Genomic DNA, 13,371 nt, shown 5'->3' with positions numbered 1-13,371 from the left:
AACTTCTATCATAAATTGTTGCATATTAAGTTTTAAATTAATCTTTGTATTATATTTCAGTGGGTAATACTGATTTTTAAATTTACTTTGTGTGCAAGTTTTTAATAAAGTATTCGTCAATGTTCTCTTTCAGCTTTTCTTGATAGATTTTGGATTAGCAAAAAAGTTCCGTGATAATCGAACACGCCAGCACATAATATATCGTGAAGACAAAAACCTAACAGGCACTGCACGTTATGCCAGCATTAACGCTCATTTAGGAATTGAACAAAGGTAAGAAAAACAAAATTAAAATCACAGCAGTTGGGAAAATCAAGCAGATATACAGCAATAGTATTTGTTTATTATCCAGTATAAAAGCTTTGTAATTTGACACAACATTTGTGATTTATTGTTTCTGCTTTTTTTGCTCCTGTACAGTACTGCCACATGTGTTGTTCATATGATTCATTATGACTAATATGAATATCAAAAATGTAGGAAAAAAAGACATGTTAAGTTGCAGACAGGCACAATTGAAAGGCACTTGCACAAAGCTTTCGGCCACAGCCTTCGTCAGAAAAACAGAAACATGTCTGATTATGATCGATAATTGTCTTTTATATATTCTAGAAGTAGTGTCCAGAATTTATTAAATGATCATGTGTTGCGAAAATAAAAACCAGAAACGTGGGAAGGGGAAATTGGTATTAATCGGAAATTAATCAGTAGTTTCTACATCTTAAAAGTACATGTACCACAGCTGAACTATGAAATTTTATTCTGTGCTGTCTTGTGAATTGGATTTAAAATATCTACTGATGAATAACGTAATTAGAGATCACAAGCTGCGACATGGTCGCGAATGGCACAGTGATCAGAAAATGTAGAATATATCTCCCTTATTTCATGTCTGTGGTCACAAAATTGTACATCCTCAGACTTCTGGTTTGGGTCAGCAATGACCATCTTCAGATATGTAGCAAAATAAGGGAAAAACACAAAAGCAACTAGTGGATTGTCTACAGCTTAAATCAATAAAATGGGCCATGATGAAAGATATTACTGACATACATGCGAAAATTGTGTGCTTTAATGAGAGACGTACCTGTTCTATAAAAAACATGTCCTAATATACAGGACCCATAGTGACAGCGTCAAATGCTAAACACAAAATAATATATTCAATATATACAAGAGTCATCTAATCAGTAGTGTTACCGTTCAAAACAAACTGCCATACAATAGCCACAAAATGTTTGTGTCACAAGCTCTCCAGATGCCACTACTGTAGGTGTACACACATTATTCAATGATAATTGTATGATGTAAAATGAAAAGTGGACTACAGTCAGTAAAGTCTGTACTGGGCTTATAAGGTGTAAAAGGTATAAAAGTAATATACTGCAATAAATTGTAGCACGACAAAAGTTAGCTTGTTAAAAAGGAAAAAGGTAAGTGACAGTAATTTTGGTACGCACTAGTGGTGATATTTTAGATGTGAGGTGAATAATAAACTGCTTTCAGAATAAACAGAATAATATAAAAATTACAAAACAAATGGCTAAAGAAGCCCAATGAATGGAAACAGACTGCAGCAAATAGTCAGCACATACTGTTGGTGATAATGACAGAACGCCACATCATTGAAAAGTAGTTAGGGGAACATAAAGGTCAGAGGGGCGCTTGCACCATTATGAATACGGATAAAAACTGTTGTTGATGAATGACGAATAAAATATTTATTATAAACATTTATTCATCATTTGTCAATAAAATGGTTTATGAATAAAAATAAATTTCAAATCCAAAAGATTTTTTAGCTACAAATGTTTGTTATTAATAAATAAATGTACATTCTGTCCTCCTAGATCATCTCTCTCTCTCTCTCTCTCTCTCTCTCTCTCTCTCTCTCTCTCTCTCTCTCTCTTCTGTGTGTGTCATCTGTGTATGTAATCTTAAATTTCATTCAACTTGTTCAAACAGGCAAACTAGTCACTGTACAGACATAGAACTTCCAGCAGTGTGTTAAGTAAGAATTGCACTGTGTTCCAATTTTACTTTTATGTGCAGCAAGAAATTATCAAGATAATTATGGACAGTTTATGGAAATGCATTTTCTGACAATTTTACAGGCTTGTCAATATGAGAGAAACTTTTGTTGTTGAAGTTAGGTGAACACGTTAAATAATCAAAATCTTTTTAAGTGCACATCACATATTCCTCTACTCCTTATTGGACGTAATTTCACATTACGGTACAAATGTAATCGCTGAAGGACACTTACCAGAATATAATAAATATTTTCATTGAGTATAAGTTTCAGATATAAAATTAATATTTCAAGAATAGAATATATATGAATCCATAGTGAACATACTATCAAGATGCAAAGAGTATTTTTTGGAATCGTGAATGATTGGATTAATCGTAAAATGTACAGATAATCCAACAAATTACCATGTTGGAGACTTTCTGGAGCATATATCTACAGAACGTCTAGGCACCACGATAGATGAAATTCATGTAATTTACAATCAATTGCAATGGTAACTAATATAGAAGCAAATTCGTAAAAGCGTTTAAAGCCTTGTTATGTAAGAGTTGTTCAAAGGAGTCAGAAGAAAATGACATTACTGCTGAAGATGATACTGACAGCTGTGGCTGTTGATTTACATCTGCGCCCTTCTTCAAAACTTTGATAAAAATGGAGAAGACATAGTATTAACATAAATGCATGACAAAACAATATAAATATCTAATGATTTGTGTAATACTACTGGATGTTGAAAGTCATCTGAAACAATTTTAATTGTTTTAGTACAAGTACTGAGTAACTCTAGCATTACAAGATATTGTAGTGTATGCAGTACAGGGGGACAAATTTATTCGATCTTTGTTGCAGCTGCAGTTGCGTAGAACTTTGTGTTTCATAAATTTGAGAAGAGACATTGGGTCATACGAATAAAATGGAGACCGTAGTTTATTCTTGGAATTTGACAGAACATTCTCAGATTTTCATGAATGTAGAGTTGGAGAATAAGCTTCACTTCAGAATGTTCTCAGCTTGAGTAAATGTATGGGGGAAGTTTCTCAGTGTGAAAAACATTCCTAGATTTCATATGAATAAAACTGGAGAAGTTTCTCACAGGCTGAGAATATTGTCCTATCCAAAGGCCTATAATTTAGCCCCACCCCCACCCCAGTTTAACCTTGTTAAACTTCTCAGAGACTTAATCTCCTTCTCCCGATTCCTGCAATGTAAATACTACTTTGCCTCCAACCCCTCCAACGAAATCCAACTTTTTCCCAACTTTGAACCTTGTCTCGCTCAGTTCATACCACCATCCTATGGTGATCGTCCCTCCCTCCCACCTAACCACCCCCTAGTCAGCTTCCAGGAATTCCTTGTCTCCTAGCTGGCCAGCTCTGCCAGAGTGAACCCATATGGGAAGTCCAGCATAACCTCCTATCCACACTGAAATCCTTTTGGCCTTCTCACAGTCTCTCACCTGATTCCACCTTCTACATGTTCCCCAAAATCCACAAATCCAACAATCCTAGATGCCCAATTGTAGTTGGCTCCCTCTGAAAGAATTTCCACTCTTGTTGATCAACACCTGCAACCAGCTGCTCTAAAATTGCCTGCATCTTCAAAGATACTGATCACTTTCTTCACAGACTTTCCAATATCCCCACACCTTCACCTCTTGGATCCCTACTAATCACTGTTGATACCACCTACCCTTACACCAACATTCATGCTGATAGCCTTGCCTCCATTGAACACACTCTCTCCTAAGCCCTTTAGATGCCAAACCCATCACATCATTTCTTATACACATTACCAACTAAAGAGTGGCACAGATAAAATTATCCCATGTAAGTATAAAGGAAATGCAGTAAAATTACAGAAATGAAGATCTTTCATGGACCTACCATTTATTTACAATGGAAAAATAGAAGGAAAAATACATTTATAGATGATGTTGAAATTAACCCCTGCAACATCAATACACAGCTTGGCACATCGAAGCATATTCAGATACTTCAGGTGTAAAGATATTGATGGTTGTGACTTCACTGCTGATGTTGTCTTTCGTTTCCTGTATAGTGTATGTATTCGTTTCACACACCAGGCTCTTCACGTGTCCCCACAGGAAGAAAATAATATGTCATTAGATCCGGTGATTGTGATGGCCATAAAGGTTTGCTGACAGTGTGTTCCATAGTGAAGACATCGTGGACTCGTTCGAGGGATGCTTTAGAAATGTGGCACGTTTCTGTACCTCCCTGGAAGAAGCAGTATTCTCTTTCATATTCAATGACTTGAGCACAAAATGTATCAAAAATTTCCATATATGCAACTGTGTTGAGGGTAGCGTAAAAAAAATCAGTCTGACGATGCAAGTTCCTCTTACACCACATTAAATACTGGTTTGTTCATCATGGGGCAGTTGCTGACACACAAAGTTAGGGTTTTCTGTTGCACAGTGGCTTGTATTGTGTGAATTCCCATGATCGGAAAGATGAAATCGTGCTTAATCACTCATGATGTAGGGGGAAAGGGTCTAACAAACCATTGTTGATGTTATTCAAAAGCCACATGCAGTAATTACACCTTTATGATTGTCATCCTCCTGTAATTTCTGCACAACCATCACATGATATGGCTTGAAATTAAGTAGCCACTGACAACTTCTCCTACTTACATGCACCTGTTGGGCCACATTATCTAAACTGCTTTGGGCTCTGAATAGTTCTTCAGTGAATATCTGCATTAACTTAGTGTTGAACTGAAAGAATTCCTTGTCATTCTACATTTTGGACAGATCTGGAAGTGTGCCAATCTTTGTACAGTCACTGCATTGCTGTATTTGCTGGTAGTTCTCTCTCCAGGTACTTGACCCCAAAAATTTCACAAGTTTCCTTAATTGAACCTGTTTCCGTATATGTTTCCACAATTCCAATTATATATTCTGTTGAAGTCATTTTGCAGACCACAAAAGATACCTCAACCTTCGCTGTTGAAATAAACTCATATGCTGACAGAAGGTTGCAAACAATCAATTATTGCATAAAACTGTCCTTTATGCCTGTTTACTCTATTTCAGAATTCAAAATATTGTATTTACATTCAAATGGGAGGCAGGCTAGTTTTAACTGTCACTCTGTATATCCTGACTCAAAACTGCGTTTCCTTTGAGGGGAAGGTTTGCCACAAAATCTGTGGCACAGTCATGGGCACCCACGGCACCCTCCTTTACCAACCTATTTATAGGCCCTCTAGAGGAAACCTTGCTAGCCTCCCAAAACTCCCAACCCATAGTCTGATTCAGGTTCATCTTCATAATCTTCATAATCTGGACTTGGGACCAAGATGTCCTAACCACATTCCTTCTCAACCTCAACACCTTTTCTCCCATCCACTTCACCTGGTCCTCCTCTACCAAACATGCCACCTTCCTGAATGTTGACCTCCACCTCACTGATGGCTCCATCCACACCTGTCAACATTTAAATCCACTAACCACCACGAATAACTGCATTTTGACAGCTGCCATTCCGTCCATGCCAAAAATCCACCCCATACAGCCTTGCCATCTGGATAACGTATCTGCCGTGACAAGAACTCCCTTATCAGTATGCTGAAGGCCTCACAAAGACCTTCACAAATAGGCAATACCCCACAAATCTAGTCCATGAACAGATTTCCTGTGCTACATCTCCACACATCCCAAATCTTTCTCCTACTCCCAAGAATCACTTAGTAAGGAGGCCCTCCCCCATCACCAATTATCATCCTGGACTGGAACAACTGAACCACACCCTTCGCCAGGAATTTATCTCTCATCCTGACATGAAATTAGGAACATCCAATCCAAGATCATTACCACTCTTTGTAAATTGGTATCCCATCTCCTGCCCAACCTACACAATGTGCTAGCGTATCGCTATTTTACTCTCACTCCTAACCCCTTGCCATAGTGATCCAATCCCTGTGACAGACAGGTGCAAGATTTCCCCAATCAGCGTACTCAGCACCTCCTACTCTTGTTCTGTAGCAAGCTTATCCTACCCCATCTGAGGCCAGGTAACTTGTGAAAGCAGCCATGTGATATATCAACTTTGCTTCCAAAAACTGCACAGCCTTTTATGCTGGTGTCACTACCAACCTGCTGTCCACGAGGATGAATGGCCTTTGTCAAGAACCTGATGGCACAACATGCAGTGAGCACAGCATGCTCAGTTCAATGTCTGTCTCACAACTCGAGCTATCAGATGCCTTCCCTCCATCACCAGCTTCTCTGAATTATCCGTATAACACATCCTTCGCTCCTGCAGTCACCTTGGCCTGAATCTCGAGCAGCCCTGCACTCAGGAGCACAACATTTGCTTGCTGGGTAAAGACTTGGTTGGCAAACCCCGGGGTTCCTGAGCTGGGGAATGGCAGATGATGCCAGTCCTTCGTCACTATAAGCTCTGGGCATGCTTCAGCGAACACTGTGTGGCACAGCAGTGGAACGTTGTGTACCACAAAGTATGAGCATTTTGGCCTGTCCACCTGGATTGCGAGGATAACCCTAAATCTCAAGGAGTGCTGCACCGATGAGATGCTAGTTGTTGAGAAACAGTCATTAGTGGACAACCTGTGGGGAAAGTGCCCCATCTCGGCTGCATAAGGCTTACTTGGGCAAGTGGGGTTCTGCCTAAGAGGACCTTTATTTCTCTGCTGCTTGTGGGACCAAGGTAGAATCATCATCCTCCTCCTCCTCCTCCTCCTCCTCCTCCTCCTCTTTCCAGTGTGATGGGTGGACTGCCTGGGAGTACTCACACCCACTCATCCAAATGAATGAGGGAGGCCAGCTCTGATAATCAACTTGTGTTTAGTAACAAGGCTCAAGGAGTCAAAACCAGAATGTTTTTGTAGTGATTAAGAGGAAGGAGGGACAAAATAGTACCCTCCTATATCCATAAAGGCTTAGAAGGGCTTGCTGGTAGCATAGTCTTATCAATCTGTTGCAAAATGTCTTCTTACTGGTTGAGACTAACAGGGCAAAGCAGGTAGAACTACTTAGGAAGTCAGAAAAATTGGGTAACTATGACATAATTGTTGCGTTGTATAACTCACTTAACGCGAACAAATTTGTGTTCACATGCCATGAAATTATGGACAAGAACATAATAGAGCTGAAACAAGGATGGGGGATAGTGGATGGGGAGTAAAGAGTGCATAGGAATAATGGAGAAATTGAGAAGACACCATCATTTTGAATATCAGTTCTCCAATGCTTCCTGGACACATTACGGCAGTGTTCTTCTGACCTAACTATGCCGTGCTACAAATGCCAGCATTTTGGCCATACAATGCTGATTTGTAGAGGCAAACCAACCTGTGAAAAGGGTAGGAAGGCAGTCCATGAAGCTGGGACTGACTGTCCATCTCCAGCAGCCTCCATTAACTGCTTTGGAAGCCACCCAATATAGAGCCAAGACTGAAACCTGTTCCCTAGATTGATGCTTCAAGGCTAATGATGTTCAGAATATCACTGTCCAACACCAGGACCTGTACATTCCAAACCCAGGTTGTAAAGACATAGTGAACCTGGCATATATGACAGAAGAGACCAGCAGTGTTTTCGAAGTGAGTATCATGAGTCCACCAAAAAGCAGAGTGGCTTCCAATGCCCCCTTCCCTCAAAGCAGAGTACCTCCCAGCACCCATTTCCCCCACACCCGTGTAGGGAAAGGGATCATGGAAAAGTTGTCAGCATTCAGGTTGAAAGCTGTCCCAGGCAACATCAGACATCATGCTGGCATGTCTGATACGGATTTTGATGTCTCATCAGTGGACCCAGACAGTCGCTCCACTCCTAACCCCACCCCTCTCGCTCTAAAAGTGCCTAACCACCCTGGCACAAGAGTAGGGGTAAATCAAAACCACACTAATGAAATGTCTCCCATTCTCTTAGAACATATAAATCAATACAGAACTCTTCTGGAGGAACTGAGACTCTTTTTAGACCATTCATCTGTCTAAAATAGAGACTCATTTTAAACAGACTGATGCAGTTGTATTCAAGGATTATTGTTTCTACAGAAAAGACACCTTACTGGCGGTAGTGCGAAAGGTGGTGTGTCAGTGTTGACAGATACACATCACTTCTCACCTATGCCATTAACTGTAATGCTACAAGTGGTTAATGTTTGATTAGTGGCCAATATTGCTGTCCTGGTGTACTCTGTGTAACTACTGCCCCACAATACTGTTGATAGTGAGGTCCTTGCGCATCCTCCTGATCAACGACCCCATCCTTTTTTCCTTTTAGGGCAGTAGTGTAGTATGGGGTTCAAACACCACTTGTTCCAATGGTCGAATACTTGAGGATTGGACCTGCACTGCAGATATTGTACTGATGAACATGTGTCAAACTACACATTGTAGCACGCCAATGGATTTGTCTACTGCCATAGAAATCTCCTTCTGCTTACCTACCCTTGCAGACACTACTCAAAGGGAGGTGGATGACAACCTTCATGATAGTGACCACTACCCTATCTGGATCCATCTGCCCCATGGAGTAGTTCCTGAAAGGAAGCTGCCGATATGGTTGTTCAGAACGGCTAACTGGATGCATTACAAGCAGTTAGCTGTTTTCGAGTTGTGTGACAGTGTCCAGGACTGGGTGGGTCACAATACAACCATGATTCATGATGCCTATGATGCATCAGCCCCAAACTCAACTGGAACACCTAGGAGGTGACCAGTCCCTTGGTGGAATGAGGTTCTGGAGGCAGGGACAGGAGTGCAGCTACGCTATCAGTCAATGCCCTAAAGATGCAAATCTTGCAACCTTTCGAATGGCGCAGGCAAAGGCGAGGAGAATAATTTGGGAGAGTAAGTGGTCTTCGCAATAGTTCCTGAAATCCACCAGTAGGTCCAAATCTGTAAGTAAAGTATGGGAAGCCATCAGGAGGATTTCGAGGCACAACTCACAACCACCGGTACCGTTAACAGCTGTAAGAGTGCAGGAGTCTCCTAACATCGTTCAAGAGACATAGCACAGACAATGGCTGAATTGTATAAGTCCCTTACGGCCAATTGAAGCCAGGATATAGCTTTCTGTCAGTATTAGGAGACATAGGAGAAGACTTATTTTGACTTCCATTCCACTAATGCGGAGGAATACAACCAGCCTTCCTCTCTGTGGGAGTTGGATTCTGCATTGTGAATAGCTGGTGATATGATGCCTGGGTACAACTTGATAACGTATGGCATATTGAAATAGTTACATGCATGGTTGGAGGAGGTCCTCCTTCAGCTCTTCAATGGAATTTGGAGTACGGGAGGCTCTCCCAATTCGTGGAAAGAATCTATTTTAATCCCAGTTTTATAACCGGGGAAGGATCAGACAAATGTCAGTAGTTATCGTAACATTAGCTTGACAAGCTGCACATGAAAATGGCACTGGAGCATATGGTCAACTGGCATAAAGTGTGGGTTCTCAAAACTGGGTCCCTCCTAAGTCATTCTCAATATGGATTCAGGAGGTATCACTCAGTGCTTGATAGCCTGACCCTGCTCCAAGCAGCAATTCGACAATCGTTCCTTCATAGGCAACACATTATCACGGTTTCCTTCGATTTGGAAAAAGGCTAAGGTACCATAGTATTCCTTTGCAACTCTTGGTGAGGGTTCTGTGGATGCCTACCCACCTTCTTCATATGGACCTTCCTCTTGGACAGGCGTGGTTAAAAGGTTGGGAATGTCCTATCTGACAATTTTAAGCAGGAGAAGAGTGTTCCTTAAGGGAGTTTTTCGAGTGTTACAACATTCGCCATAGCTGTAAACAGTATGAGGTCCACAGTGCGGTGTCCAGTACTGTGTTCCTTGTTGGTGAATGACTTCTCCATCTTCTGTGCATCCTCCAGCTTCACAATGGCTTCTTGGAAATTGCAGCCGATGATCAGGTGGTTGGAGGAATGGTCTTGCACCACGTTTTGGAGAAAATGGTTTGTCAACACAATTGGCTCCTACATAAGTAGCTCTCATTTTTTTAATCTACTCCATTTGAAACTGGGGAATACAGTTTTCACTTTTAAGGAAAAGGAGAAATATCTTGGTCTCACTTTTGATGAGAAGCTACCGTGGCTGCCACATCTTAAATAACTGAAACTGAGATGTCTTAAGGCTTTAAACAGCCTTAAATGCATCAGCAATGTCGTCTTCTCGTGGTACACCAAGCATATAGGGCTTAGTCTGGTCCTACATTGCCAGCATTGAGATACATTCCGCCGCCTCTATAAGAGCTGTTCAGACACCAGCCACGGGCAACAAGGAACTGCGCAAGGGAGAGCCCAGAGTGGTTAGCTACAAAATGTGGGTGGTATTAAGGTTCAAAGCCACAGATGAACTAGGGAATCCCCTGGCTTTTAATGAGGCCCAGATTACTTTTAGAACTGATTGCATACATGTAGCATTGCACCACAGACTATATTTTTACAATTAAATTAAATTTGATTTTATATCACCACACAAATTTTATTCCTGTTTACACCAGTGGGTCTGAGCAGGCAGATTTTGTCGGTTGCTCATTTGTGTTCTCCAACATTGTCCTCAGGGCAGGACACGCAGAGCAGTTCTCGGTTTCTTATGTGCAGTTGTCTGCTGTCCTGTGGGCAGTGGAGCAGAGGAAATGGCGTTGTAACAAGAAATTCATCTGCTGAGATTCTCAGTGTCCTTCTTGCTATTTGTCAGATGTACCCAACAGATCTGATATTGCAGGAAGTGCAGGACACTCTCCTTCTCTTGCAAAGGCAAGGCAAGGAAATCATTATCTGCTGGGTTCCAGGGTACATAAAGACTCAGGGAAGCGAACTTGCTGATGTGACTGCCAAGGAGGCTTGCTCCATTCCAGCTGCTACACACTGTTCAGTCCCCCTGCAGACTGTCACCTCATTTGTGATCGGGAAGGCCATGTGTTGGCGGGAGGCTCAGTGGCTGGAAATAAAGGAATAATAAACTATGTTGCGTAAAACCTTCAGTGAGATTATGGTTTACCGTTTAGGAGCTATCAGTAAGATTTATTTTAATTGAATGTGTTTTATGATGAACTGAAGGTTTATTTGGGTCTCCTGCAGGACCTGTCCTGTGTTTTAACAGATAATAAGACGAGTGTTCTACATGTTTGGGATTTTGTCGTGTCCAGAATTCTTCCCAGAATATTATATATCAGATCTTAGTGTGTCATAGTGTCACAGTCACTCATTATTTATAAGTAGTAATCAAGCCACAGTCATTTGTCCCCTTTTTAACTGTTTACGTACTGCTATTTTATCCACGATTTCATCTAGTAATTCTGCTGTGTCTTGTTGGGATTGTATTACGAGCTTTTCTGAAGCTCACCTTATCGGGGTGGCCTTTAGATTCTTGTAGGGGGGAATGCAACTTGGTTTTCTGTTTTATTGTAATTTTTTTATTTTTCATGATGCTTGTTGGTACATCATTAATGCAAGAGTACTGATGACATTGCCATTTAGCACCATCAGCCATGAATAGAGATCAGAAAAATTCGTGTTTTGCGATTAATGCGAAATAGATGCGAATTATTCCTCAAAATGCGAAAATGCGAAATTATCTAATAGACACTATTTCATAGCGAATTGTATTCATATGGACTATTTAATCAGAGGTAGTTTGAAATAGCTTTATTTTCTGCATATAAATATCGAAAATGTAACCAATTTTCAGTTACTGGTATTGTACATCTGGTGAAGCCCAGCCTGCAAAATAAAAAAGTGTACGAACACAATGATGTATCAGTGTGCACAGCGATCCGGCACCATGCAGATTGTAGACAGTTCAATGGTCTAATTAAGATACACATCACATAATGCAGCATAATAGTACTCAGCTGTGGGACCTATCATTTTTTACAACAAAGAAACACGCTAGTTTGTGTGTCAGTCGAAGCTCAAAAGATGGTATAATGTGGCAAATTAGGTGGAGGATGTATTGAGCTTTGGTCACATCGAACTAGAGGTCGGGTCTGAACTAAGTCGTTAACAATATTCTGCTAACTTCAACAAGCAGTTGTGCAGTAGCCATCTCTGAATGCCATGTGTTACGTGTTGCTTCTGGTTTTCTTTGTATATTTTGAAAAAAAATGAAGCGACTAATGTTGGTCTACCAAGGATTTTGGTTACCACCCGAACAACAACAGAACAGATCAGAGATCCCTGTAACAATGTGTCAGTTGTGGTGCTGCTGCTGCTGCTGCTGTCATGCTAAAGGGAGGCGGAGCTTGTTTCCCGGCCCCTCTCTCCTCTCGTCTCTCCTCTGTCGGAATTCTAGTTTGTATACACTCACAGCTATCTGCCACTATAGCCCATAGTGGCTGCACTCTGCGCTATAGTGACTGGAAAACGAAATGTGTAATGTCTTTCGACTGCACCGAAACCCTTCTCCTAATCTAAAAATTGAATTACTGTACATTCTGATCTACTTCTATGCTAAATGTGTTGTCAGTTCAGTTTGTAGCGTTCTCAAACATGGGTCGCACAGCTATGAATGCCCATGGAAGGTTGAAATTAATGGTTTACAAAAATATGTAATCATCAGTTGGTTGGGGGGAAAACAAGTATGTCCAGAAATACTTTAATTCGGCGATGCGTTCAGTTCGCTGGCAGGAAAATGCTGGTGCTTTTCAACATAGCAATCATTCTTGAAAGCTCAGTACAGCAAAAGCAAGAAAACAAAGGCCATTGCGGGGCAAAAAGTGTTGAAGTTTTTGCAGAAGAAAACAATTGAGTCGAAAAGTTCCCAAGCAGTACTTTAACAGTAAATTTCAAAGAAGTAGGGCTTCGTTCATCTTCAGTCACGTAGCGTTATAACCTTTTTTATTAGTACATCTGATTATTTACAAACACAAAAAACAGATGCGAATTTTGCCAGAAACAAATGTGAATTTTGCCAACAACACTTCTGTTTTTTGCTGAATGGTCTGCTTCAATCATAGAGTATTTCGTTCTTATATGATGTATTAGGCCAGTCATGCATCAAGTACATCAGCAGTTACCCATGCGATTTTGTTAAGAGGAACAGTGGCTAGGTTTGTAAGAAACCAGCTACTAATTTTTCTGATCGGGCTGCTTATCTGTAATGTAGCAAAACATAATTATTTAATTGGATAGATAAAACATATACTCACCAAGTGGTGGCAGAGCACACCCATAAGATGGTTGTAATTGCAAGTTTTTGGAGCCCATGTCTCCTTCAGGAAGAGGGGTGGAGGAAAAGGACTGGAGAGGTCTAGGAAAAGGGGTAGATTTTGAGAAAGTCACCCAGAACCATGACTCAGGGGAGACTTAGCATACAGAACGAGAAGGAAA

The 13,371-nt window shown here is 40.8% G+C and overlaps 1 protein-coding gene across 2 annotated transcripts in view; it reads left to right on the top strand.

Moving 5' to 3' along the window:
- Window positions 1-13,371, top strand: part of LOC126175755 (casein kinase I) — a 112,684-nt gene that overhangs the window by 79,202 nt on the left and 20,111 nt on the right. For both annotated transcript variants that reach the window (XM_049922722.1, XM_049922721.1), the window contains exon 4: window positions 134-273. In XM_049922722.1, coding sequence (XP_049778679.1) covers window positions 134-273 — 140 coding nt within the window. The remainder of the gene's footprint in view (window positions 1-133; window positions 274-13,371) is intronic.

Source organism: Schistocerca cancellata, chromosome 3 (assembly GCF_023864275.1).
Source record: "Schistocerca cancellata isolate TAMUIC-IGC-003103 chromosome 3, iqSchCanc2.1, whole genome shotgun sequence".
NCBI lineage: Eukaryota > Metazoa > Arthropoda > Insecta > Orthoptera > Acrididae > Schistocerca > Schistocerca cancellata.
The sequence above is the reverse complement of the archived record's forward strand: the minus strand, read 5'-3'. Positions and strand labels throughout refer to the sequence as shown.